The sequence below is a fragment of the Bufo gargarizans genome, chromosome 7 (assembly GCF_014858855.1).
Source record: "Bufo gargarizans isolate SCDJY-AF-19 chromosome 7, ASM1485885v1, whole genome shotgun sequence".
In the NCBI taxonomy this organism is placed as follows: Eukaryota; Metazoa; Chordata; class Amphibia; order Anura; family Bufonidae; genus Bufo; species Bufo gargarizans.
Window position 1 is genome coordinate 5,638,674 of NC_058086.1, and position 27,611 is coordinate 5,666,284.

The 27,611-nt window shown below is 46.3% G+C and overlaps 1 protein-coding gene across 2 annotated transcripts in view; it reads left to right on the forward strand.

Annotated features, from left to right (window-relative positions):
• TAB1 (TGF-beta activated kinase 1 (MAP3K7) binding protein 1) overlaps positions 1–27,611 on the forward strand; it is a 91,301-nt gene that overhangs the window by 9,403 nt on the left and 54,287 nt on the right. For both annotated transcript variants that reach the window (XM_044302029.1, XM_044302030.1), the window contains one exon: positions 19,425–19,563. In XM_044302029.1, coding sequence (XP_044157964.1) covers positions 19,425–19,563 — 139 coding nt within the window. The remainder of the gene's footprint in view (positions 1–19,424; positions 19,564–27,611) is intronic.

Below are 27,611 nucleotides of genomic sequence, written 5' to 3' on the forward strand. Positions count from 1 at the left end.
GTAAGAAAGGCTGAAAGACGACCACCACTGAACAAGACACACAAGCTGAAACGTCAAGACTGGGCCAAGAAATATCTCAAGACTGATTTTTCTAAGGTTTTATGGACTGATGAAATGAGAGTGAGTCTTGATGGGCCAGATGGATGGGCCCGTGGCTGGATTGGTAAAGGGCAGAGAGCTCCAGTCCGACTCAGACGCCAGCAAGGTGGAGGTGGAGTACTGGTTTGGGCTGGTATCATCAAAGATGAGCTTGTGGGGCCTTTTCGGGTTGAGGATGGAGTCAAGCTCAACTCCCAGTCCTACTGCCAGTTTCTGGAAGACACCTTTTTCAAGCAGTGGTACAGGAAGAAGTCTGCATCCTTCAAGAAAAACATGATTTTCATGCAGGACAATGCTCCATCACACGCGTCCAAGTACTCCACAGCGTGGCTGGCAAGAAAGGGTATAAAAGAAGAAAATCTAATGACATGGCCTCCTTGTTCACCTGATCTGAACCCCATTGAGAACCTGTGGTCCATCATCAAATGTGAGATTTACAAGGAGGGAAAACAGTACACCTCTCTGAACAGTGTCTGGGAGGCTGTGGTTGCTGCTGCACGCAATGTTGATGGTGAACAGATCAAAACACTGACAGAATCCATGGATGGCAGGCTTTTGAGTGTCCTTGCAAAGAAAGGTGGCTATATTGGTCACTGATTTGTTTTTGAATGTCAGAAATGTATATTTGTGAATGTTGAGATGTTATATTGGTTTCACTGGTAAAAATAAATAATTGAAATGGGTATATATTTGTTTTTGTTAAGTTGCCTAATAATTATGCACAGTAATAGTCACCTGCACACACAGATATCCCCCTAAAATAGCTAAAACTAAAAACAAACTAGAAACTACTTCCAAAAATATTCAGCTTTGATATTAATGAGTTTTTTGGGATCATTGAGAACATGGTTGTTGTTCACTAATAAAATTAATCCTCAAAAATATAACTTGCCTAATAATTCTGCACTCCCTGTATAAACATAGTAACATAGTACATAAGGCCGAAAAAATTCATTTGTCCATTCAGTTTGGCCTGTTATCCGCAAGTTGATCCAGAGGAAGGCAAAAAACCTGTGAGGTAGAAGCCGATTTTCCTCACTTAAGGGGAAAAAATTCCATCCTGACTCCAATCAGGCAATCAGAATAACTCCCTGGATCAACGACCCCTCTCTAGTATCTATATCCTGTAATATTATTATTCCAGAAATACATCCAGGCCCTTCTTTTTTAGTGAACTCCCCATCGCCACCTCCCAGGGTAGATTTGATTTAAATCCAACTGATTTAAATCACTGGTCAGTAAGGCTTGATTTAAATCATAGTTTTCTACATTCTTGCTGGTATAACTTATAATATGCAAGTAAATGAAGATTTTTAGAATAGCAACTTTTCATATTAGTTTTTTTTATCCCCAGTTTAATAGGTTAATCATTCATATTTGGACAACTTTTCTGTTGTACTTGGGAAGGAGAAAAATAATAATTACCTTAATAATAACAATTTAAATAGATTTATTTAACTGAAACAATAACATTACAGCATATGTTATTTGCTTAAACATCTTGTGCAGATCTATTCCACTCCAAACAATCAGAAAAATATTGTTTTTATTCTATTCACTGAACTTCTTTAAACTTAGCACTGAAGGGGTTGATTCTGTATTCATAGGTTTGTAGAAGTTAGGATTAAGTCTTTTTCTCAACTCTGTTCATGTTATAACATTTTTGCTGTGAAGAAGAGGCATGTGATCTCTGCTGAGTCAAATTCAGTTTTGAGAACTGCAAAAGTAAACCAAGCATCTGTGATAATATCTTGTAGGCAGAGAAACTGCCCAATAATCTTACAAAAACCTCTGGAAGAGCATGACATTGTGAATGGATTAATGGAATTTATTTACCAAAAAAATTAAACATATACAGCCTTATTCTACATAATTAAGAAAAGAATCTTTATTTCACGATGGAATAACCTTTGGATGGTAATATATTTTCCTCAAAAGGCATTTTATATAAAAACAATCCGATTTAAATCCAAACCAATTTAACCGCCTCCGGATCGCGGTCCGGAGGCGGTCGATTCATTCCTCGTAGACGCATTGCGGGCCGGCAAAAGTTATAGGAGTATTTAGTCATCAGCCTGCCAGCCAATGATCATCGCTGGCAGGCTGGTGATTTAAAAAAAAATGAATCAGAAGCCATTTAACACTTTATATTTATAAATATAAGGTGTTAAATGGCTTGTGTGCTCCTCTGCTGGTCCTTTTCATCGGTTGGTCCCAGCAGAGGAGCACACATTACTGTAAACACACACCAAACACTACACTTAGCCCCAGATCACCCCCCATCACCCCAATTAACCCCTTGATCACCCCTGTCAATCACTAGTGAAAGGGAAAAAAGTGATCAGTGTAAACTGTTTCTTTTTTTTCCCACTGGTATTGACGGTTAGGTTTTAGGATAGTTTAGGCCCCTTTGTTAGGTAGTTAGCGTCGGTTAGCGCCCAGCCCACCGCACCACAGTAACTGATTCGCTGATTAGCGTATCTCTAATCAGCATTTGTACTTTTATAGTATCTGTAAGTGATCAGAACTGATCACAGTCAGATCTATAATAGTATTAGTGTCACCTTAGTTTGCCCTCCACCCAAAACGCAGTGTTTGCCTGATCGGTCACCCACACGTGCGTTCACCCACGCCCGCCCCGCCGCAGTGACAAAAAAATTATTTTTTTATCACTGCACAATCACTTTACAAGCGCTGCAGCGATAAGAAAAATCAGTTTTGATAATTTTTTTATCAATCGCAGCGGCCTCCGGTACTTCGCTAGCCTCCCATTTTTAAGACAGGCTTGCTTTTTTCTTGGGTAGTCTCAGGGAATACCCCCTAAATTTAGTTGACCAAAGGGCAAATAAGGGGTATTCTTCTGAAGAGGCCTACAGGCTTCTGACCCAGTCGGATGAGGAATGGGAACCCTCATCTGACGAATCCAGCGGGTCAGAATACGAACCTGTAGAAAGCAGTGGCAGTCTGACCCAAAGTTCGGACGAGGAGGTTGAGGTCCCTGATGCCACCAGGCGTACCCGGCCCCGTGTTGCTAGACCACAGGTTGCGCAGGATCCGCTTCAAGGGCAGCCGAGTGGGGCTGGCGCTGTCGGATTACGTGGTGAGGCATACACCAGCAGCGCAGCCCATCCTGGACCTAGTACCAGCACTGCCGTACAACATGGTGAAGTGGCGAGCACCAGAAGGGCAGTTGAAGCTGGTACGGTGGCACGTGCAGTAGTTCCCCCGGCGCAGCCACCGCACAGACAGGCCCATAAAGCCCCTAGAGTCCCTGAGGTGCTGGCAAACCTTGATTGGCAGCCCCCAACTTCAGGCGCACCAGTAGTTCCCCCCTTTCACCGCCCAGTCTGGAGTTCGGGTTGAGACAGCTCAGATCGGATCGGCACTGGGGTTTTTTGAGCTGTTCTTGACTGCGGAGCTCTTGGACTTAGTCGTGGCAGAAACAAATCGGTATGCCACTCAATTTATAGCCGCCAACCCGGGAAGCTTTTATGCCCAGTCTTTCTGGTGGAAACCCGTCCAATTTTCCAAAATTAAAACTTTTCTGGGCCTTCTCCTCAACATGGGCCTAACAAAAAAGCATGAATTGCGGTCATATTGGTCCACGAACCCAATTCATCACATGCCCATGTTCTCTGCTGCCATGTCCAGGGCACGATTTGAGACCATCCTGCGTTTCCTGCACTTTAGTGGCAACAGCACCTCTCATCCCAGAGGCCACCCAGATTTTGACCGGCTCCACAAAATTCGGCCGCTCATAGACCACCTTAACACCAAATTTGCAGATTTGTATACCCCTGAGCAAAACATCTGCATAGACGAGTCCCTTATACATTTTACCGGGCGCCTTGGCTTCAAACAATACATCCCAAGCAAGCACGCCCGGTATGGGTCCCAATTGTATAAGCTCTGTGAAAGGGCCACAGGCTATACGCACAAATTTAGTGTCTATGAGGGTAAAGATCAGACCCTGGAGCCGGTCGGTTGCCCTGACTACCTGGGGAGCAGAGGGAAGACAGTCTGGGACTTGGTGTCACCCATATTTGGCAAGGGGTACCATCTTTATGTGGACAATTTTTACACAAGTGTGCCCCTCTTCAGGCATTTGTTTTTAGAACAGATTGGCTGCTGTGGCACTGAGCGACCTAGTTGCCGGGGCTTCCCCCAATGGCTCGTTACCACCCGTCTTGCAAGGGGGGAGAGGGCTGCCTTGTGTAACGAAGAACTGCTTGCGGTGAAATGGAGAGACAAGGGGCCCTTTCACACAGAGCTGCTGCAAACCTCTCCTTTCACCTGGGACAAAGTGCATAATGTACTTCGCCACATCTCTGGGCGATTTGCGCTTTGCACATTGTCCCATGGGGAAGGAGAGGTTTGTCCTATAAAAAGGTAAAAAAAGCAAAACAAAAAAAAAATCACCGGTAAGCAAAAAAGTTAATGTTCTGTTCCAAAAGTTCAAAAAAGTTGATAAAAGTTAATGTTCTGTTCAAATGTTATTATAAAGTTAATGTTAAGAAATCTATTGCGTTGCGGCTTTTGTGTAATCTTTGGCAAACACTTTGTGTATATAAAAAAAAAAAAAAAAAAAAAAAACCTGCAATGATTTATTCATCCACATCGATTGATGTGAATGGATAAATTGGGTTTGCCAGGGCATACGAGCTGAGTGGGTATGGCTGTTGGGCAGAGCTCCTATGTCCTGGCAGACGCCTTTCCCCTCCCTTTTTTTTTTTTTTTTGGGCAGAGATTTTTTTCATCCACATTGATCGATGCAAATGAAGAAATCTGTGCCGTTCATTTTTTCTTTCAGCCCAGAGGCTGAACGGAAAAAAAAAAAATCTCATTACCCGTATGCTCAATATAAGGAGAATAGCAGAAACTCCTAATGCTGGCCATACATGTAATGATTGCGGAGACCCTCAAATGCCTGGGCAGTACAAACACCCCACAAATGACTTCATTTTGGAAAGAAGACACCCCAAGGTATTCGCTGATGGGCATAGCGAGTTCATAGAAGTTTTTTGCAATTGTGAAATCCTAAAGGTGCTCCTAAGAATTTGTGCCCTTTTGCCCACCTAGGCTGCAAAAAAGTAAAATTCTAAAGAGCACCTTTAGGATTTCACAGGGCATTGTTTACACATTTGGATTTCAAACTACTTCACGCATTAGGGCCCCTAAAATGCCAAGGCAGTATAACTACCCCACAAGTGACCCCATTTTGGAAAGAAGACACCCCAAGGTATTTCGTGATGGGCATAGTGAGTTCATGGAAGTTTTTGTTTTTATTGTCACAAGTTAGTGGAATATGAGACTTTGTAATAAAAAATAAAAAAATCATCATTTTCCGCTAACTTGTGACAAAAAAAAAAGTTCTATGAACTCACTATGCCCATCAGCGAATACCTTAGGGTGTCTACTTTCCGAAATGGGGTCATTTGTGGGGTGTTTCTACTGTCTGGGCATTGTAGAACCTCAGGAAACATGACAGGTGCTCAGAAAGTCAGAGCTGCTTCATAATGCGGAAATTCACATTTTTCTACCATAGTTTGTAAACGCTATAACTTTTGCGCAAACCAATAAATATACACTTATTGCATTTTTTTATCAAAGACATGTAGAACAATAACTTAAGAGAAAAATTTATATAGAAATGTAGTTTTATTTGAAAAATTTTACAACTGAAAGTGAAAAATCTAATTTTGTTGCAAAAAAATCTGTAAATTTTGATTAATAACAAAAAAGTCAAAATGTCAGCAGCAATGAAATACCACCAAATGAAAGCTCTATTAGTGAGAAGTAAAGGAGGTAAAATTGATTTGGGTGGTAAGTTGTATGACCGAGCAATAAACCGTGAAAGTAGTGTAGTGCAGAATTGTAAAAAGTGCTCTGGTCATTAAAGGGGTTGTCCAAGTTATATTTATTGATGACCTATCCTCAGGATAGGTCATCAATATCAGATCGGCGGGGGTCCGACACCTGGTACCCCCGCCGATCAGCTGTTTGAAGAGAAGGCGTGCGCGGTGTCGGCGCTGCCTCCTCTTCACTGTTTACCTTCTAGCCGTTGCAGCTGCAGTGGTGAGCAGGTGTAATTACACCCAAGCCTTCGTATTGAAATGAATGGGACGGCTTGGGTGTAATTACACCTGCTCACCACTGCAGATGCAACCTCTAGAAGGTAAACAGTGAAGAGGAGGCAGCGCTGAAACCGCGCATGCCTTCTCTTCAAACAGCTGATCGGCGGGGGTGCCGGGTGTCGAACCCCCGCCGATCTGATATTAATGACCTATCCTGAGGATAGGTCATCAATAAATATAACTTGGACAACCCCTTTAAGGGGGTTTAAGCTAGGGGAGCTGAGGTGGTTAAATAAAAAAGAAATCAGATTTTTTTTTATTTATTTTTTAAATCATTGATTTTTATCCACCCTGCCACCTCCTCAAGCAGAGAGTTCCGTAGTCTCACTGCTTTTACCGTAAAGAATTCTCTTCTATGTTTGTGTACAAACCTTCTTTCCTCCAGACGCAGAGGATGTCCCCTCATCACAGTCACAGTCCTGGGGATAAATAGATGATAGGAGAGATCTCTGTACTGACCCCTGATATATTTATACATAGTAATAGATCTCCCCTCAGTCGTCTATTTTCTAAAGTGAATAACCCTAATGTTGATAATCTTTCAGGGTACTGTAGTTGCCCCATTCCAGTTATTACTTTAGTTGTCCTCCTCTGACCTCTCCAGCTCTGCTATGTCTGCCTTGTTCACAGGAGCCAAGAACTGTACACAGTACTCGATGTGTGGTCTGACTAGTGATTTGTAAAGTGGTAGGACTATGTTCTCATCACATTATCTTATTGGCCTTGGCAGCAGCTGCCTGACACTGGTTTTTACAGCTTAGTTTGCTGTTCACTAAAATTCCTAGGTCCTTTTCCATGTCAGTGTTACCCAGTGTTTTACCATTTAGTATGTACGGGTGACTTACATTATTCCTTCCTATGTGCATAACTTTACACTTGTCAGTGTTAAACCTCATCTGCCACTTATCTGCCCAAGCCTCCAATCTATCCAGATCCATCTGTGGCAGTATACTGTCCTCTTCCATGTCAATTGCTTTACACAGTTTAGTGTCATCTGCAAAAATGTATATTTTACTGTGCAAGCCTTCTACAAGATCATTAATAAGTATATTGAAGAGAATAGGGCTCAATACTGACCCCTGAGGTACTCCACTAGTGACAGTGACCAAATCTGAGTGTGTACCATTAATAACCACCCTCTATTTTCTATTACTGAACCAGTTACTTACTCACCTGCAGACATTTCCTCTTAGTCCAAGCATTCTAATTTTTTATACTAACCTTTTATGCGGTAGTGTCAAATGCTTTGGAGAAGTTCAGATATACGACATCCATTGATTCGCTGCTGTCAAGTCTAGAACTTACCACCTCATAGAAACTGATCAAATTAGTTTGACATGACCGATCCCTCATAAAGCCATGCTGATATGGTGTTATTTGCTTATTTTCCTTGAGGTACTCTAAGATAGCATCTCTTAGAAAACCTTCAAACTGTTTACCCACCACAGATGTTAAACTTACCGGCCTATAGTTTCCGGGCACTGTTTTTGGACCCTTTTTGAATATTGGCACCGCATTTGCTATGAGCCAATCCTGTGGAATACTCCCTTTCAGTATAGTTAGTCCTTAAATATCAGAAATAAGGGTCTGGCTATGACATATCTTAATTCTCTTAGGATACAAGGGTGTATGCCATCTGGTCCTGATGATTTGTCTATTTTAATCTTTTTAAGATGCTGCTGTACTGGGTCAGACAGGGCATGTGTTTTACGGATCCACGCATCCATGGATCGGATCCGCAAAACGCATACGGACGTCTGAATGGAGCCTTACAGGGGGGTGATCAGGGAGTCTTTATGGGATGATCACTCCCCTGTAAGGCTCCATTCAGACGTCTGCATGTGTTTTACGGATCCACGCATCCATGGATCGGATCCGCAAAACGCATACGGACGTCTGAATGGAGCCTTACAGGGGGGGTGATCAGTGACAGGGGGGTGATCACCTCATATACACTCCCTGATCACCCCCTGTCATTGATCACCCCCCCTGTCATTGATCACCCCCCTGTAAGGCTCCATTCAGACATCCGTATGTGTTTTGCGGTTCCGATCTATGTATCCGTGGATCCGTAAAAAATGTATGGACGTCTGAATGGAGCCTTTCAGAGGGGTGATCAATGACAGAGGGGTGATCAGTGACAGAGGGGTGATCAGTGACAGAGGGGTGATCAGTGACAGGGGGGTGATCACCCCATATACACTCCCTGATCACCCCCCTGTCATTGATCGCCCCCCCGTAAGGCTCCATTCAGAATTTTTTTGGGCCCAAGTTAGCGGAAATATTTTTATTTTTTATTTTTTTTCTTACAAAGTCTCATATTCCACTAACTTGTGTCAAAAAATAAAATCTCACATGAACTCGCCATACCCCTCACGGAATCCAAATGCGTAACATTTTTTAGACATTTATATTCCAGACTTCTTCTCACTCTTTAGGGCCCCTAAAATGCCAGGGCAGTATAAATACCCCACATGTGACCCCATTTCGGAAAGAAGACACCCCAAGGTATTCCGTGAGGGGCATATTGAGTCCATGAAAGATTGACATTTTTGTCCCAAGTTAGCGGAAAGGGAGACTTTGTGAGAAAAAAATAAAAATAAAAAATTTCCGCTAACTTGTGCCCCAAAAAAAAAATTTCTATGAACTCGCCATGCCCCTCATTGAATACCTTGGGGTGTCTTCTTTCCAAAATGGGGTCACATGTGGGGTATTTATACTGCCCTGGCATTTTAGGGGCCCGAAACCGTGAGAAGAAGTCTGGGATCCAAATGTCTAAAAATGCCCCCCTAAAAGGATTTTGGGCCCCTTTGCGCTTCTAGGCTGCAAAAAAGTGTCACACATCTGGTATCGCCGTACTCAGGAGAAGTTGGGCAATGTGTTTTGGGGTGTCATTTTACATATACCCATGCTGGGTGAGATAAATATCTTGGTCAAATGCCAACTTTGTATAAAAAAATGGGAAAAGTTGTCTTTTGCAGAGATATTTCTCTCACCCAGCATGGGTATATGTAAAATGACACCCCAAAACACATTCCCCAACTTCTCCTGAGTACGGCGATACCAGATGTGTGTCACTTTTTTGCCGCCTAGGTGGGCAAAGGGGCACACATTCCAAAGAGCACCTTTCGGATTTCACAGGCCATTTTTTACACATTTTGATTTCAAACTACTAACCACACATTTGGGCCCCTAGAATGCCAGGGCAGTATAACTACCCCACAAGTGACCCCATTTTGGAAAGAAGACACCCCAAGGTATTCCGTGAGGGGTATGGCGAGTTCCTAGAATTTTTTATTTCTCGCCCAGTTTCCTTGGGGGACACAGAAGACCTTGGGTATAGCTCATCTCCATAGGAGGCGTGACACTAAGTGAAAACTGTTAAGCCCCTCCTCCACAGCTATACCCTCAGCCTGGAGAGAGAGGCTGCCAGTTTTTGCTTAGTGTCCAAGGAGGCAAGACACTCCCTGCTCTGCAGGGCTGTTTTCTCCTTGTTTTAATTTTGATTTTTACTTTTTCTTTTCTTTTTGTTCCAGACAATACGGGACAACAGAGTCGCACTAGACTTCTCTGTTTCTCCCGGGGTTGAGCTGCACCAGTGCCGGTCATCCGCACTGCTGCCTCCCCCACAGAAGGCAAGGTGGACCAGGGCAGCCCAGCTCCCCTGCATCCCACCAGCGCAAGGGTCGCCCGCACGCCAAGTCCCTCTTCCAGCGTCCTGCCACTACGGTGCCAGTAGCTGAAGGGGCGACCCTGCTGGAACGGACCGAGGGTGAAGACGGCTGTGGTGAGAGAGTGGCTTCTCCAGCCCTACGACCCCCTCCCCCCACCCAGGTCTCCTGCGTGACTGACCCCCATATTGGTCCCTGCTGGTCCTAGGCTGGCCCCATCATAGCTTGTTTTATTAGCTCCTTCTCATCCCCAATAGGTGCCCACTGAGGGGTTATGCTGGCGTCCCTATCATGCCGCCCAGGGAGCTGCCTCTATCCTTACGGGCACCCGGTCACAGGGTCCCCCCCCCCCCCCCCCATCGCCTTACCGGTGCGCTGCTCAGGGCCAGAGGCCCTCTCCTGACGGCTGCAGCGTAGGGCCCTTGTTTCCGGTCCGCGGGGTGGGCACCCGCGGCCGGAATGACTGGTGCGGTGTTCCAGCAGACCCTGGCTGACCACTGGTGCTCTCAGAGAGGCTGTCTTTCCGGTCGGCCGGGCGCCGCAGAAAGATTCTGTCCCAGGATTCCGGCTCCTTCCCGGGCCCCCTGACTGTTCCGGCCCGCGGGGTGGGCTCCCGCGGCCGGTATTATGCACGCGCCGCTCCGCTCCCTCCAGGTCCCGGCCGGTACCTCCGGGCACCGCAAAACTTTAGGCCCCGGCTTCGCGGCCTACTAGGCCGCAAAATTCCGGCCTCGATTGGAGGGGGCGGGCACTCTCCAGGCGCAAATTCTTCCCGCCGGAGGTCCCCCCGCCCCCAGGGGATCGCTGCACCGCCCTCAGGTCGGATCCCTGTTAACCTCTTGGATGCCGACGGCTCCCATCTGGAGGAGACCCTAGGAGGCTGTGCCCTTATATGGTGGCCCCTTCCTGCCTCAAAGAGGCTGTGTTTTAGAATAATAAATTAAAAAAATAAATAAATTTTTTTTAAATAAAATTAAATAAAAAAATATAAATACAGAAATAATATAGGAATTAACTGTATGTGTATATATATATAAGAAGTATCTGTATTTTTTTGTTGGCTGCGCAGGATGCTGCAGCCTGACCTTAGAGCGCTGGCCGTATGCCTGCCCCTATTCCATAGGTGGCATGTTGCGCTCCGTGGCACTGGCCAGGTATACATGTTCCCCTTCTAGGCGGACCCTTGCCCTCTCCTGGGATACGGCGCTGGCCAGGTGCAGGCCGCCTTTTTCTATAGTTAGAATTAGTTGCCCTCTCCAGTCACGGTGCTGGCCATGTGCATGACCCCCCCATTATAGGCGGCATACTGCACTCTCTCTGGCTGCGGGCTGGCCTTGTGCATGACCCCCTTCTGTAGGCGGAATACTGCCCTTTTACCGCATACGATGCTGACCATGTGCACGACTCCCTTCCATAGGCGGAACGCTGCACTCTCGCTGGATTTGCTACGGCCATATGCGTGACCCCCTTCCATAGGCGGAACGCTGCACTCTCGCTGGATTCGCTACGGCCATATGCATGACCTCCTTCCATAGGCGGAACGCTGCACTCTCGCTGGGTTCGCTACGGCCATATGCATGACCTCCTTCCATAGGCGGAATGCTGCACTCTCGCTGGGTTCGCTACGGCCTTATGCATGACCTCCTTCCATAGTTGGAATGTTGCACTCTCTCTGGCTTCGCTGCTGGTCATACGCATGACCTCCGTCCAAAGGAGGGCTGCTGCGCTCTCTCTCTCTCTCTCTCTCTCTCTCTCTCTCTCTCTCTGGATTCGCTGCCGGCCATATGCATGACCTCCGTCCATGGGCAGAACGCTGCACTCTCGCTGGATTCGCGGCCGGCCATGTGCATGACCTCATTTCATAAGCGGAATGCTGCACTTTCTGGATTCGCTGCCGGCCATACGCATGTCCTCCGTCCATAGGCGGAATGCTGCACTCTCTCTGGATTTGCTGCCGGCCATGTGCATGAACTCCTTCCATAGGTGGATTGCTGCACTATCACTGGATTCGCTGCCGGCCATGTGCACGACCCCTTCCTTGGGTGGTGTGCTGCACTCACTGGAATCGCTGCCAGCAATGAGCATGTATCCTTTCCTCAGGCGGCATACGCACAACGCCACTGACTGTGGTTGTTTTCTCGCCAGTGCGTTGCTGGCCATGTGCATGTCCCGCATCCTTGGCGGGGTGCTTGCATTTTTGCTGGATACGATGACGGCCGTGTGCATTACCCGCCCCTTTCTGGGTGGAATACTGCTCTTTCGCCGGATATGTTGCGGGCCATACACGGCCCGCCTCATCCATGGGCAAGAATTTGCACCTTCACGTGACCCATGGCTGTCCTTGATATGCTGTGCGGGATTCTTGCTTGTTCTCCTTCATTGTGGAGTAGTTGCACTCTCACAGTATTCGGTGTTAGGTGGGTTATTGCGCACTCGCTTAATGGTAAGATAACCCCGTGCATGTCCCCCTTTCTCTGGGCGGACCTCCTGCGTTCCCGCTGGGTACTGTGCGGCCATGTGATTGGTCACCTTCTTGGCAAACTATGGTATGTTCTACTTCTCTGAAGTTGTTACTGGCCTTGGGCATCCCCCCTTTGGGACGGGCCTTTGCATTCTTACCAGCTGCAGTGTTGCCAGGTACATTTCCCCCTTTTCTGGGGGGCCTGCCTGCGTTTCTATCGCATGCCATACTGATGTCTTGTGCATCACTCCCTTTCAGGTTGCACTTTGCTCTTCCGATCCCCTTCACTGGGTGACTATTTTTTTGCAGTGAGCAGGATTTTCTGGTGCGCTCTGTCCGTTGTTTGGGCCGTGTATGCCTTCTCCTCCCATAGGTGGGTTGGCCTTCTCACTGCTTGCGGGGCTGCTCGTCCGTATGCCTCACTGCGACATACCCTTTTTTTCTCTTGGGATGTGGTGCTTGTCACGGGCCTTGCACTCTTCTCTAAAGAAATCATTCTGTCCACCTGTATAATCCTTGGGTGCTGTCATACAAGCATTAAAAGTATGCCGTTGTATTCAAAGGTGTATTCTTTAGATATGAGTAGATGGGCTCTACTTGCTCTCTACTTCGCCGAGCTGGGTGGTGCTCGTTCTCTGGTTTGGCCTGTATATTGTGGTCCCGTTGTGTCGGCATCCACCATGTCCGTTGGCCTTTCCACCTGGGGAGTGTTCGTGGTTCTTTGATACGTACCCTTTCGTTTTCCCGTGCACTCGCTTCCCGGCGCAAGTGGTCACTGGGTCGAGAGTGCCGTTTGCAGTGTCACTCGATTTCTGTGTTGGCTCTGGCGGGACTGCTGTTCCCTCGCCTACTACTGTTTCCTCCTCTTCGGGTGTCGTGCAGTATGAGTCTTTTCTTTTGGCGCCCCCTCTGCGCTTCAGGCTGGTCCGCTACCGGGTTCGGGCCGCTTTTCTCGGGATGGTCACCCAGCTGCTCTTGGGTGCTCGCTCACCCAGGTCCGTAGGACCTCCACCTTGGGTTCTTCAGGGTACTCGCCTTCTGCGTGGCAGTGAACCGGGCGTCTCAGTGAGCGGGGTTCTGCCTTTGAGCTGTCCTATGGCTTCCCTGTTGCCCACTCCTCCTTTCGGTTGAAGGGTGTTATGCCGGCCTCTGTCTCGACTGCCTTTTCTCGCCGGCTCTGCTTGGCTCCCGCTCGGTTCGGCTCGGCTCCCTCCGATGTGGCTTTTGCCCCGGCCGCGCTTCAGTGGCGGTTCCTTCGCTGCCCTCCCCTCTGGGGAGAGCTTGGTTGTTCATGTGGATGGTTCTGATGTTCCTCTTGGCCTCGTACTGTCTCCCTTGTTCACTCTGGCTGTAACTTGGGAGGACCCCCATTCGGTCGAGTTTGTCATTAGATCTCCCACACCGGGACTGTAGGACGTCTTCCTGTGGTGGCTACATCGACATGGACTTTAGCCTGTCTTGTCCTGGCGGTTGCTGGGCGGACCCTTCGGTTCCTTTCCGTCTGTCCTTCTGCTCCCCCACTCCGGGTGGTTACAGGACAACGTTGCTCGGGGGCCGACGGGACCAGTTTTTGCCGACCGTTCTGCCCGTGTTACTGGTCTGCGCCTGTTCGCATTGGGTTTTCACCCGCTTGCCCAGGCGTCTCTAGCGGGCTCGCTAGTGTTCGCTCCTGGCCGTGTTTTGTCCAGGATCTGTTGTAGGACTTAGGGGTTTTACCGGGGGTTCTGTGGGAAGCTGGGTGTTCCCCCACTCTGCCTTTCTCTCTCCATGGTTCTGTCTTTCTCCAGTCCGACCTAGATCTGGGACTGGGACTCTGTTGCTTGAAGTGTCAAGGGTCAGCGCTGTCCTTCCCCTTTCGGCGTTCCCCGGCCCTCTGGGCCTGTCAGGACCCTCTTCCGTGGAGCGGCTTTGGGGTTCCCTTGTACTGCCCCTGGGTACCGCCCTGGGCATTGCATACTGGGCTCTTGGCGCTCCAATCTTTCCCTTGGAGCCGTTACAGAAGTTCTCTCTACTCCTTCTGTCCTGTACGGTTATGTTTCCGTAGCCGTCGTGTCTCTGGCGGGTGCCTGGGTGGCGGCCCTTCTTGTTCCGAGCCTTCTCTTTCCTCAGGACAGGGCTCTTCTCCATCCCGTCTCTTCCTTCCTTCTGAAGGTGGTGTTTGTCTTTCATTTTAACGGGGCTTTCGTCCTCCCCTTCCCACCCCCGGGAACGGACACTTTACCGATTTTGGGAGTTGTTTGGGCCTTGCGGTTTTTACTTCGAGATCTCCGACTCTTGTCGACGTTCGGTCTCTTGGTTTTCCAGGAGGTCCGCGCAACGGGTTGGTGGCCTCCGGGGTGGCTTTCCTCCGCCTTCCTCCGCTTTCTCACAGTGGTTATTGCTGTGGTTACCGCACCAAGGGCAGGGTTCTGCTTTTGGTGTCACCGTTCATTTCACCAGAGCGGTCGGTGCCTCCTGGGCCGGAGGCATTTGGCTTCGGCCATGCGTCTGTGCGAGGCGGTCACTGGTCTGCCTTACAGCGTTCTACAGGGTGCATACTCTGGCTTCGGCAGTTGCTGCCTTGGGCCGCCTGGTCTGCGGGCGGCGGTTTCTTGATGCCTTTGGGTGCTTCACCTTGGTGCTGTGGTCCCTCCCCCTTTTGGACTGCTTTTGAACGTCCCAAGGTCTTCTGTGTCCCCCAAGGAAACTGGGCGAGAAAACGAGATTTTTGTATAACTTACCAGTAAAATCTCTTTCTCGCTCTTTCCTTGGGGGACACAGCACCCACCCATTCTTTGTTTTTTCTCTACACGGTTTCCGAGTTGTTTTACCCGTTGGGTAGTTGGCTTGTTGGTTCCACTTTTGGACTTTGCCTTTTTTTCACTACTTGGACACGCAACTGGCAGCCTCTCTCTCCAGGCTGAGGGTATAGCTGTGGAGGAGGGGCTTAACAGTTTTCACTTAGTGTCACGCCTCCTATGGAGATGAGCTATACCCAAGGTCTTCTGTGTCCCCCAAGGAAAGAGCGAGAAAGAGATTTTACTGGTAAGTTATAAAAAAATCTCGTTTTTTTGTCACAAGTTAGTGGAATATGAGACTTTGTAAGAAAAAAAAAAAAATCATCATTTTCCACTAACTTGTGACAAAAACTAAAACGTTCTATGAACTCACTATGCCCATCAGCGAATACCTTAGGGTGTCTACTTTCCGAAATGGGGTCATTTGTGGGGTTTTTCTACTGTCTGGGCATTAGAGAACCTCAGGAAACATGACAGGTGCTCAGAAAGTCAGAGCTGCTTCAAAGCGGAAATTCACATTTTTGTACCATAGTTTGTAAACGCTATAACTTTTACCCAAACCATTTTTTTTTTTAATCAAAGACATGTAGAACAATAAATTTAGCGAAATATTTATATATGGATGTCGTTTTTTTTGCAAAATTTTACAACTGAAATTTTTTGCAAAAAAATCGTTAAATTTCGATTAATAACAAAAAAAGTAAAAATGTCAGCAGCAATGAAATACCACCAAATGAAAGCTCTATTAGTGAGAAGAAAAGGAGGTAAAATTAATTTGGGTGGTAAGTTGCATGACCGAGCAATAAACCGCTAAAGTTGTGGAGTGCCGATTTGTAAAAAAGGGCCTGGTCACTAGGGGGGTATAAACCTGTGGTCCTTAAGTGGTTAAGCAAGGGACAAAAACATAACGTGAACAACCCCTAATGGTATCGATAGAGAAGCACTCTGCATGTTTTACACTAAAGATCCAGTATGGACAGGAGGACAGTGTAATGTGGGGACTTTACTGATGTCTGTGTGTTTTGTGCAACTAATCTGATGCTGTGATCTGGACGTTGAGACATGGCATCAATAAAAATGTCTAATTCAGCGCAAAGAGGATTACATGGTAAGGGATTATATTCAGCATGCTGCATCTTATTTTCCAGTAAAATTCCAGGTTTTCTAACAGTCACTGGGTCCGTCAGATGACATTAATTTTATAGTCAGTGCAGTCCATCAGAAGGCGTTCATTTTATAATGAATGCATTCCTTCAGGAGTTCATTTTGTAGTCTGTGTGGTCTGTCAGGAAGAGTTTTCTTTTTGTGTTCACTGTGGTCCGTCAGGAGGCATTAATTTTATAGTCAGTGTAGTCCCTCAGGAGGAGTTCATTTTATAATCCGTGCGGTCCATCCGGAGGCGTTCATTTTATAGTCAATGTTGTCCGTCAGAAGCCGTTCATTTTATAGTTATTGCAGTCCATCAGGAGGAGTTCATTTTATAATCCGTGCGGTCCATCCGGAGGCGTTCATTTTATAGTCAATGTTGTCCGTCAGAAGCCGTTCATTTTATAGTTATTGCAGTCCATCAGGAGGAGTTCATTTTATAATCCGTGCGGTCCTTTAGGAGGCGTTCATTTTATAGTCAATGTTGTCCGTCAGAAGCCGTTATAGTTATTGCAGTCCATCAGGAGGCGTTCATTTTATACTCGGTGCAGTCTGTCGGGAGACATTTATTTTGTAGTCAGTGTGGTCCGTCAGGAGGTGTTCATTTTATAGTCAGTGCGGTCCATCAGGAGACATCCAGTATATAGTAAGTCTGGTCTGTCAAGAGGAGTTCATTTTGTAGTAAGCACAGTCCATCAGGAGGCATTCATTTCCATTATTTGACGGAAATGCCTCTTCAATTATTTTATTTGTTCTCCTTCTATAATGGATAGTTTTGTGATTATTATAATTTATTTTGTGCATATACCAAAAGAGGATGTTGAATATATTAATACATAACTTTTACTCAAAATTAGTTAAAATAAGTGCAGCCCTCATGAATATAAAGATAATATAAAATGGTGAAAAGTGAACAATTAGATCTTGCCACCTCTAGCATATAATCGTTATGGTTGACTTGTTCATCCGCAAGGTCGGTAATCGTCTTCACAAAGAATCCCTCTGTCAGTCGAACTCTTTTTGGAGAAGGTTCTGTGTCTCTTGGCAGATTGTGTTGGGATCAGGACTATCTTTCCCTAAAATTGCTCACCCTATAAGGTACAAGGGACGGGTGGCAGGCTTTAAATGGGGAAGCACTGTTAGGCTTGGCGCCACCTCAGAGAAAACATTGGTGAGACGCTTAGGGGACATTTCTCCCTCCCTAGACTATTTGCTCTGTAATGGTATTTAGCTACTGCTATTTTTCTAATATTAGGGAGGACCAAGTACGATTTGCCTTCCTTGGCCCTGACAGTAGGGTTTGTTTTTTGAGCATTTATCTATCTTCAGTATAGGCCCACTTTTTCCAATTCAGTCTTTTAGTTCCCCTCTGTAACTTATAGGGGCATTTTGAAATTTTGGGCTTTTTACTCCTCTGGAATTCTGGGAGGAAAGGGACGCAATGAGATGCTGGCTTATTTAATATCAAAGTCATGTCTCAAGGCTTAGTTAATGAGCTGAACATTGACTTCTAGGAAAGCTGCCTTACATCTGGTGACATTAGAGGCAGAGCTTGTTAAGAGCTCATTTGCATCCCTTTCCTCCCATATACTGTTTTAGAAATGCATGTGTAGATACCAGTATAATGGAATACATTATACAATGGGAAAAATACTATTATGGTTTTTAGGCCGCATGCACACGACCGTGGTGTGTTTTGCGGTACGCAAATTGCGGATCCGCAAAACACGGATGGCAATTTGCGGAACGGCGCGGACAGTCTTTACATATAACTGCCTATTCTTGTTCACAAAGTGCGGACAAGAATAGGACATGTTGTCTTTGTTTTTTTTGCCTCGGAACGGAGCAACGGATGCGGACAGCACACGGAGTGCTGTCCGCATCTATTGCGGTCCCATTGAACCCAAAACTGTGGCTCAGATGCGGACCAAAACAACGGCCATGTGCATGAGGCCTTAGCCAGTGAAAATCCTCAATAGCATTAGGCTCTATGGCTCAATGCTTAAAGAGGTTCCCCAGCCATTTTGCCTAATCTGTAGATGTTACTAACCTGTGGAAGGAAGATGTTTTACGTATTACTTACTCGTCCTTGACTCCACTGATGCCGTCGTCTCGCTGCGGGCTCTTCCACCCCAGTCCTGACTAAATGTGTGTAGTTCTGCATTAGCATTAATGCAACTGAACAGGAAAAGAAGCGCCCACAACCTCTATATACTGCATCCCCTGTAGCGTTATATTGTACAGTACAATATTTTTACAGCCATGTAGCGAGTGCACAACATCCATGTCATTTCAAATTTTCATGCAACCCTAAAGAGAGCGTTTTTGTGATTCTATAAAAAGGCTCCAGCACATGACTTGAATGATTGATTGTTTTATCGTTTAAACATTTGTTAGTTCAGGATATTTTTTATACTGTAGATATAGTATTGCAGTGCTGATTGGCCTCACTGGTGAGCACCCCTCTCACACCGGTTGTTGGTTAGGCTTGGCTGGGAGGCAGTTTTGATAGGAGTGACTGTACGCTGATGTCAGCTGCTGGACCAGTGACTTCAAGTGAATGTACTGCATTATGGTTGCTCATGATCCTTAAACAATGCAATGCCGAAGAGCTACATAATTAAGGAGGGGGGGGGGGGGGTGTTAGTAATTTGCAGCTTATTTAAGGGTATATCCGCTTTTTACTATTAATGACCTGTCCTCAGGATATATAAATGTCAGATTGGCAGGGTTCTGACTGCTGGCACCCCTGCCAATCAGCTAATTGCCGCAGAAACTGCAATGGTGAGCAGGTGTAATTGCAAGTATGGCGTCCCTATTCACTTCTATGGGACAGCTCTCTCTGTTCAAGTGTATAGGAAGGAGCTGTCCCATAGAAGTGAAGGGGGACGCCATACTTGCAATTACACCTGCTCACCACTGGAGTAGCTGCGGCGAGCAGGTAAACCGAGCAGAGAAGGCAGCTCTGGTATGAGTTCTGCGTTCTCTTCCAGCAGCTGATCAGCAGGGGAGCCAGATGTCGGACTCCCGCTTAACTGATATTGATGACTAATCCTGAGGGATAGGTCATCAATACTAAAAAGAGGACAACCCCTTTTAATTTACTCATCCTTATTTTCCTTTTCATTTGTTGTAGGGTACAGCACTTCAGCAGCTCCCCAGCCAGTACCAGAAGATTGTAGAGCGACTTAACACCCTAGAGAAGGAGATTTATGGGGGCGCCATGGTTATTGTGGTGTTAATTGTGAACAACAAACTTTACGTTGCTAATGTTGGTATGTAACACAGAAATCCAGTTTTAAGATATTGTAATTTTCAGAGACAAGCAGGCACATTTCTTTCCATGATCTTTAGGCACTTAAAATGGACACCAACATTTAGATGGCACTATGATGACATTAGCATGATAAATAAGGGTGGTACAGATACAGTCTGCATGCCAGAGACTCCCTGTGGGAGCGGGAGGATGTGCACAGAGGACACATTGTGTTCCTGTGAACATAACACTAGTAATGGTGTTCAGAGGGCCCGTACCATTATATATGGCGACAGCAGGGAACGCACAGATTATAGTAATGGTGTTCAGAGGGCCCTTACCATTATATATGGCGACAGCAGGGAACGCACAGATTATAGTAATGGTGTTCAGAGGGCCCGTACCATTATATATGGCGACAGCAGGGAACGCACAGATTATAGTAATGGTGTTCAGAGGGCCCTTACCATTATATATGGCGACAGCAGGGAACGCACAGATTATAGTAATGGTGTTCAGAGGGCCCGTACCATTATATATGGCGACAGCAGGGAACGCACAGATTATAGTAATGGTGTTCAGAGGACCCTTACCATTATATATGGCGACAGCAGGGAACGCACAGATTATAGTAATGGTGTTCAGAGGGCCCTTACCATTATATATGGCGACAGCAGGGAACGCACAGATTATAGTAATGGTGTTCAGAGGGCCCTTACCATTATATATGGCGACAGCAGGGAACGCACAGATTATAGTAATGGTGTTCAGAGGGCCCGTACCATTATATATGGCGACAGCAGGGAACGCACAGATTATAGTAATGGTGTTCAGAGGGCCCTTACCATTATATATGGCGACAGCAGGGAACACACAGATTATAGTAATGGTGTTCAGAGGGCCCGTACCATTATATATGGCGACAGCAGGGAACGCACAGATTATAGTAATGGTGTTCAGAGGGCCCTTACCATTATATATGGCGACAGCAGGGAACGCACAGATTATAGTAATGGTGTTCAGAGGGCCCTTACCATTATATATGGCGACAGCAGGGAACGCACAGATTATAGTAATGGTGTTCAGAGGGCCCGTACCATTATATATGGCGACAGCAGGGAACGCACAGATTATAGTAATGGTGTTCAGAGGACCCTTACCATTATATATGGCGACAGCAGGGAACGCACAGATTATAGTAATGGTGTTCAGAGGGCCCTTACCATTATATATGGCGACAGCAGGGAACGCACAGATTATAGTAATGGTGTTCAGAGGGCCCTTACCATTATATATGGCGACAGCAGGGAACGCACAGATTATAGTAATGGTGTTCAGAGGGCCCGTACCATTATATATGGCGACAGCAGGGAACGCACAGATTATAGTAATGGTGTTCAGAGGACCCTTACCATTATATATGGCGACAGCAGGGAACGCACAGATCAGGTTTTCCCTGCTAACCCGAGCAACAGGGGGGTAAAATAATTATACATAGTAATGGAAAGTAGCTGTTCCTCAAATAAAAAGTACACCCCACTCCAGACAGTACAATACTATACAGTATTAAACCCTTTTTGCACGGATGTCAGGAACTCAGGTTCTTATGTCTTCACTAACTAAAATGATCACTATTGTAGATTCTGTGGATAAAGCAAAGGCAAAGAGTTTCAATCTTCTTCTGGAAGGGACATCAGGTTTATAAAATGGGGAGTATGCAATGTCTAATCTTGGCTGGACTAATTAATGGCATTGACACAGTCTCAGACTACCTTTCCCTATATACTGCCAGCAGTGAAAGGCTGTAGTCTGAAAGTCCTGGTGGTGATTGTGGAGCTGGATATTGTGAATATTTATTTTGAGATCATATGCAAAGTGGTTATGTGGGGACAGCTGCTTTAGGGTCCATTCACACACCCGTATGTGTTTTGCACTGGCAATGTGCGTTCCACATTTTGCGGACCGCACATCACCGGCACTATAATACAATATGCCTAATCGTGTCCGCAATTGCGGACAAGAATAGGACATGTTCTAGTTTTTTCAGGAACGAAAATGCGGACCCGGAAGTTTGAGTCCGCATTTCCGGATCCGGGCTGCACATCGTGCGGCCCCATAGAAATAAATGGATGTGTGAATGGACCCTTAAGGGGCCTCTCCCACAAAAATTATGACCTATTCACTGGTTAGGCTACTTTCACACTGCCGTTTCAGGGTCTGCCTGTGAGATCCGTTTCAAGGCTCTCGCAAGCGGCCCCAAACGGATTAGTTTAGCCCCAATGCATTCTGAATGGATAAGGATCCGTTCAGAATGCATCAGTTTGGCTCCGTTCCGCCTCCATTCTGCTCTGAAGGCGGACACCAAAACGCTGCTTGCAGCGTTTTGGTATCCGCCTGGCGATGCGGAGCCAAACGGATCCGTCCTGACTTACAATGTAAGTCAATGGGGACGGATCCGTTTACATTGACACAATATTGGTGCAGTTGTCAATGGATCGGTCGCTCGTTGACTTTCAATGTAAAGTCAGGACGAATCCATTTGACTTTCACTTAGACTCAGACTTTATTTGACTAAGTTATGCAGACGGCTCCATACTGAACGGATACCATTGTTTGCATTTATATGTGCGGATCCGTCTGTGCAGATACCAGACGGATCCGCACCTAATGCAGGTGTGAAAGTAGCCTTAGATGATAATTATTTGATTGTGTGGTCCCTGAGCTTCTTTCTGAATGAAGTAGATAGAATGTTGGTACATTGCTCCATTTCTCACTTCTATTGGACTGACATAGACAGCACTCCATCAGACCTACAGACACTTCACAGAATGTTGTCCTCTGTAACTGGCACAAACTTCTGCAGTGAAGGCACCCATGACTGGCACACTGTTATTAATGATCTTGAGGACAGGATTTAGAGTTGTCAGTTTTTGTTGATGGTATTGTACTGTAGGGTATTTAAAGGAGTTACCCAATGCTATAAAAATGTCCCCCATATGCCGGGCTCCTCACAGTGAATATACTTACCTGGCTCCCCGCTCCTTGTCCCCGCACCGCCACTGCTGCTTCGGGGGGGAGCAGCTAATGGCAGACAGTGATGAGTCTCCCTAGCATCGCGGGTGACGCTAGGGAGGCTCATCCCCACCTGCTATTGGCTGCATCCCCCCCCCCCCCCCCCCCAATATCGGAAGTTTTTATCCGCGCACGGAGAGAAGCAGTGGAGCAGGGAGCCAGGTAAGTATACTCATTGTGAGGGGCCCGGTATATGGGATATATTCTTATAGTATTGGATAACCCCTTTAAAACCCAGATTGATTGTCGGATATTACAGGAAAGATGTTAATGTTGATAAATGTAGGGTAATGGATCGAAGCCACAGTAATTTTATTACTGCATATACATTAAATGGGATAAAACTGGGGACAACAAAACAAGAAAAAGACTTGGGTATTTCTGGTTACTAGTAAGTTGAGCGGCAGTACTCATGCCAAGCAGTAGCTCCAAAAGCAAATATGATCATAGGGTGTGTAAAAAAAGAAATGAAAACCTGTGATCCCAATGTAATATTACCCCTCTATAAATCCATCATAAGGATCCGTTTACATGACCTCAAATGGTGTTTCCGCAATATACTGGCACCAGCCGAGTGAATCACGGATGCAGACCCATTGACTTGAATGGGTCTGCAATCCTCAAGATACGGCACAGTACAAAGGCATGGATCAGAAGAACTCAAAAGCGCTTCCGTGGGCTTTTTGGTCTGTGCCTCTGCACCGCAAAAGATAGGATGTGTTTTATCTTTTGCCGTATTTTGCAGATTGTGGACCCATTCATGTCACTGGGTCTGCACTGCAATATGGGATTCACCGGCCGGTCTGCAGCATGGGCACAGAAGGCTAACATTTGTGTGAATGTACACTAAGGCTACATCTTGAATATGTGATTCAGTTTTGGGCTCAACAAAATACACTAATAATTTGCAATTGGTCACTGGACCATTAATGTCTCTGGGTTAACACGTGTTGATTTAATACTAAAATGTAACATTTATTGCTTGTCCTTAAAATTAGCTAGAACTATATTAAAATTATCAGCTGTGCCTATCTATCTATAATTAGGGTAGTTGCTGAAAAATACCACTAGAGGGCAACCTTAAATTATAGCTATATGTCTATTTGGAGTATTGCTACCAACAGTCTTCCAAGCTGTGCTAGAGGGCGACCTTCAGTTATAACTATGTCTTTTTGCAGTGTTGCCACTTGCAATCTCCCATGCTGTATTTAGTGCTCACTGTTATTTGCCCCCAGTGGTAACTGTCAGCAAACCAGTCTATTGAAGCGTAACATATGAATTCAGTAATACTAGAGGAGCTGCCATTGCTCAGAGGTAGTGCACTGTGGAAATAACAGTGATTGTTGAATAGGATGGAAGGTCTCTCTTAATCAGTGGCTTAAAAAAATAGGCTTCAACTTGGAGAATGAGGCCTTAGATCTAAATAAATGTTTAGTCAATGCAGAAAACTGTCAGATTTATTTGTTCCAAAGGACCCGGGGTCCCCATAGCTGGCACATCCTGCTATGGTGTGGGCACACGTGGCTGGCATACACTTCGGCGGTGGTGGCATCTGTAACAGGCGTACACTGTTGTGGGAGGCACCTGTTGCTGGCTGTAGCATTTGCTGAATGCAACGTGTTTTAGGCTACATTCACACAACCGTATTTTCAGTCTGCATCCGAGCCCCATTTTTTATGGGTAGCACGCAGAATTGTGGGATGGCACACGGTCAGTATCCGCATTTTGCGGATCTCCGGTTTGCAGACCGCAAAACATATACAGTCGTGTGCATGAGGCCTTAAAGTTCTAGTTTAATTAAATACCTTCCCTTGCAGGGTTGTTTTTTTTAAATACCTCTCGTACGCCCCGCTGTGCCCCCCCGTGCAGTTTTCCCACTCAGTATGTTAATCATGAGCATCAGTACAGGGAGGAAGAGACATCAGGGTTTCTCAATGTGCATCCCCTTCTCGCTGGCTGTGCCGCGATCCAATCACAGCGGAGAGCATCACAGCCAGGGAGACGGTTAGCTGTTTTCTCTCCCTGGCTGTGACTCAAGGAAAGGTATTTAATTAACCCGTAGGATACCAGCGCTGTATATGTACATGTCAGCCTGTGAAATCCAGCCCCCGGATCCGGCATTATTTTCCATTGAAAGGCATTAATGCCGGATCCGGCCTAAAGTGTTCCGGAAAAACAGATCCGGTTTTGCAGTATGCGCATGCGCAGACCTTTAAATATGTGAAAAAAAAAAAAATACCGGATAACAACCGGAAAGACGGATCCGGTATTGCAATGCATTTGTAAGAAGGATCCGTGCTGAAATTCTCTGCCGCAAGTGTGAAAGTACCCTAACAGAGAGGAATATAAAGGAAAAACTTCACAGCTATTCTGACTTTTTAATAAGATCCTGCTTTCGGCTTAAAGGGAACCTGTCAACGGGATTTTGTGTATAGAGCTGAGGACATGGGTTGCTAGATGGCCGCTAGCACATCCGCAATACCCAGTTCCCATTGCTCTGTGTGCTTTTATTGGCTAAAAAAAACGATTTGATACATATGCAAAATAACCTGAGATGAGTCCAGCGTGAAGGAGCCCAGCACCGCCCCGCATCCTCAGAATCTACTCCTTGCTCCTCGAAGTCAGAAAGCTAGAGCGCCGTAATCTCGCGATGCGCGAGCTAGCATGCGCAGTTCCTTCCCTGAGGCTGATGCCAGCACAGGGAAGGAACACTATGACGACACTGCACATGCGCTAGCTCCCGCATCGTGAGATTACGGTGCTCTAGCTTTCTGACGTCGGGGAGCAAGAAGGAGATTCTGAGGATGCGGGGCAGTGCTGGGCTCCTTCACGCTGGACTCATCTCAGGGACAGGACTCGTCTCAGGTTAATTTGCATATGTATCAAATCGTTTTTTTACACAATAAAAGCACACAGAGCTATGGGGACTGGATATTGTGGATGTGCTAGTGGCCATCTAGCAACCCTTGTACTCAGCTCTATACACAAAATCCCGGTGACAGGTTCCCTTTAAAGAGGACATTTCACAGGAATTTTCTAGTTTAACCCCTTCAGTACCAAGCCACTTTCCACTCTAAATCCCAGGCCGATTTTTGCAAATCTGATATGTCACTTTATGTGGTAATAACTTTGGAACGATTTTACTTATCTAAGCCATTGTGAAAATCCATACAAACATTTGACATGCTGCAGATTTCAAAAGCGACAATGCAGATCAATGTTTCCTTGCAGAAAATGTCAGCACTGTGTAGATGGCAATTTGGAAATTTCATCTTCAGCGGCGTATAAGTGAGCAAAAGATATAAATTAAATACTTAGCTGATGCTGTATTCTGCCCAAAAATCTACTGGTAAAATCTGTGCGTAATACACCATGTATATGTGGTCTTAAAATCTAGATAAAAAGATTGCAGGGTTTATAATATTATATAATGAAAATAAAATCCAGGAGATGCCACACTTATTGACAGAAAAAACACAACGTACCAAGGAGTTGTTGGAATCAAGTTAATGTATGTGATTTGTAACTTTCTATGTGTGAATGTAATGATATATGTAAGTGATTACAATATTAGAGCGAAAGAATACGTTTATTGGGGAAAACTGCACAATTTTAAAGGCTCCAGTACACCATTGTGACACCTCTAGCCTGGATGCAAGATGAGATATGGTTGGGCATGCAAGTATACAGGTTCCTTATAGTATCCTGCAGCACATTTGCCCACCGATTTTGCAGCCAAGCCTGTAGATCCTGCACATTCGCGGGTTGCCAAAGCTGGAATCACAGCTTGCCCCATAAATAACTGATAGCTGATAAATGTGGTGACCAGACAGGCTAAGGAAGTGTTTCAATCTGGCGCAGACGTACCTGGGAAACCTAGAGGCCTCCCTCGCGGTTTTTAAAAGAACCGCAGAGCGGGAGAATCTGCCGTCCGACCAGTGGGCTGAAATCGTGGCTCCGTTTCTGGTGGGGGACGCACAGAAGTCCTACTTTGACCTCAGCCATGAGAACTCCCAGAGCTATGGGAAGCTTAAAGGTGAGATCCTGGCCCACATGGGGGTCAATACATATGTGCGGGCCCAGCGAGTGTACCAGTGGGCATTTGTAGAATCTTGGCCCGCTAGGTCGCAGCCTTATGGTTTGTTGTACCTCGTGAAGAAGTGGCTCCAGCCTGAGACTTTGGACCCAGCCCAGATGATATAGCTGGTGGTGGTGGATCGGTTTGTGCGTATCCTGCCAGTGGCCATTCAGAGTTGGGTGGGTCAGGGGGACCCGGGCAACCTCAACCAGTTGGTCAGCCTGGTAGAGCGGTACATGGCCACTCAGGATTTGGTGCAGGACACTTCTCAAAAACGGGTGAAACCCCAACCCCCGGCCCCAATTATAGAGAGTGAGGTAAAAGTCCCGATCCCAAGCAGGGGATAATGCAACCCAAAGGCCCCTTAAGCGCACCCCGTGAGCTCAGGAGGACACATTTATCAGATCCTGGCTGTAGGGCTGCTGCCTGCCCCTTGACTACTGAATCCATGGACTGTGGGTTTGCTCGGCAGTCCTCATTTTACGCCAGGCCTGTCTGTACCGCAGACACCCTGCTGAGCGCTGGTGAACCTCCCATGTGCCAGGTGTCCATTAACCGGTACTGGATTAACGCACTGTTAGACTTCGGGAGTTTAGTGACCCTACTGCACGGGTCACTGGTTTGTCAGGAAAATCCATCTGAACAAAAGGTCTCCGTTATCTGTATCCATGGGGATATCCGAGAGTATCCGACGGCAATGGTTATCGTGGCCAGGTGGGGCCAGGGCTGTGGAGTCGGAGTAGAAGGCAATTTTGGGTACCTGGAATCGGCAAAAATGAACAGACTCCGACTCCTACTATATTTAAATTGGAATAATAAAAAAAAAAGCAAGTTTAAATGTCTAAATTCACAAAAAGTTATAATTAATTCTCTACTGTAAGAATAAAGGCCAATGCATGCAGTGCGTCACGTTACCG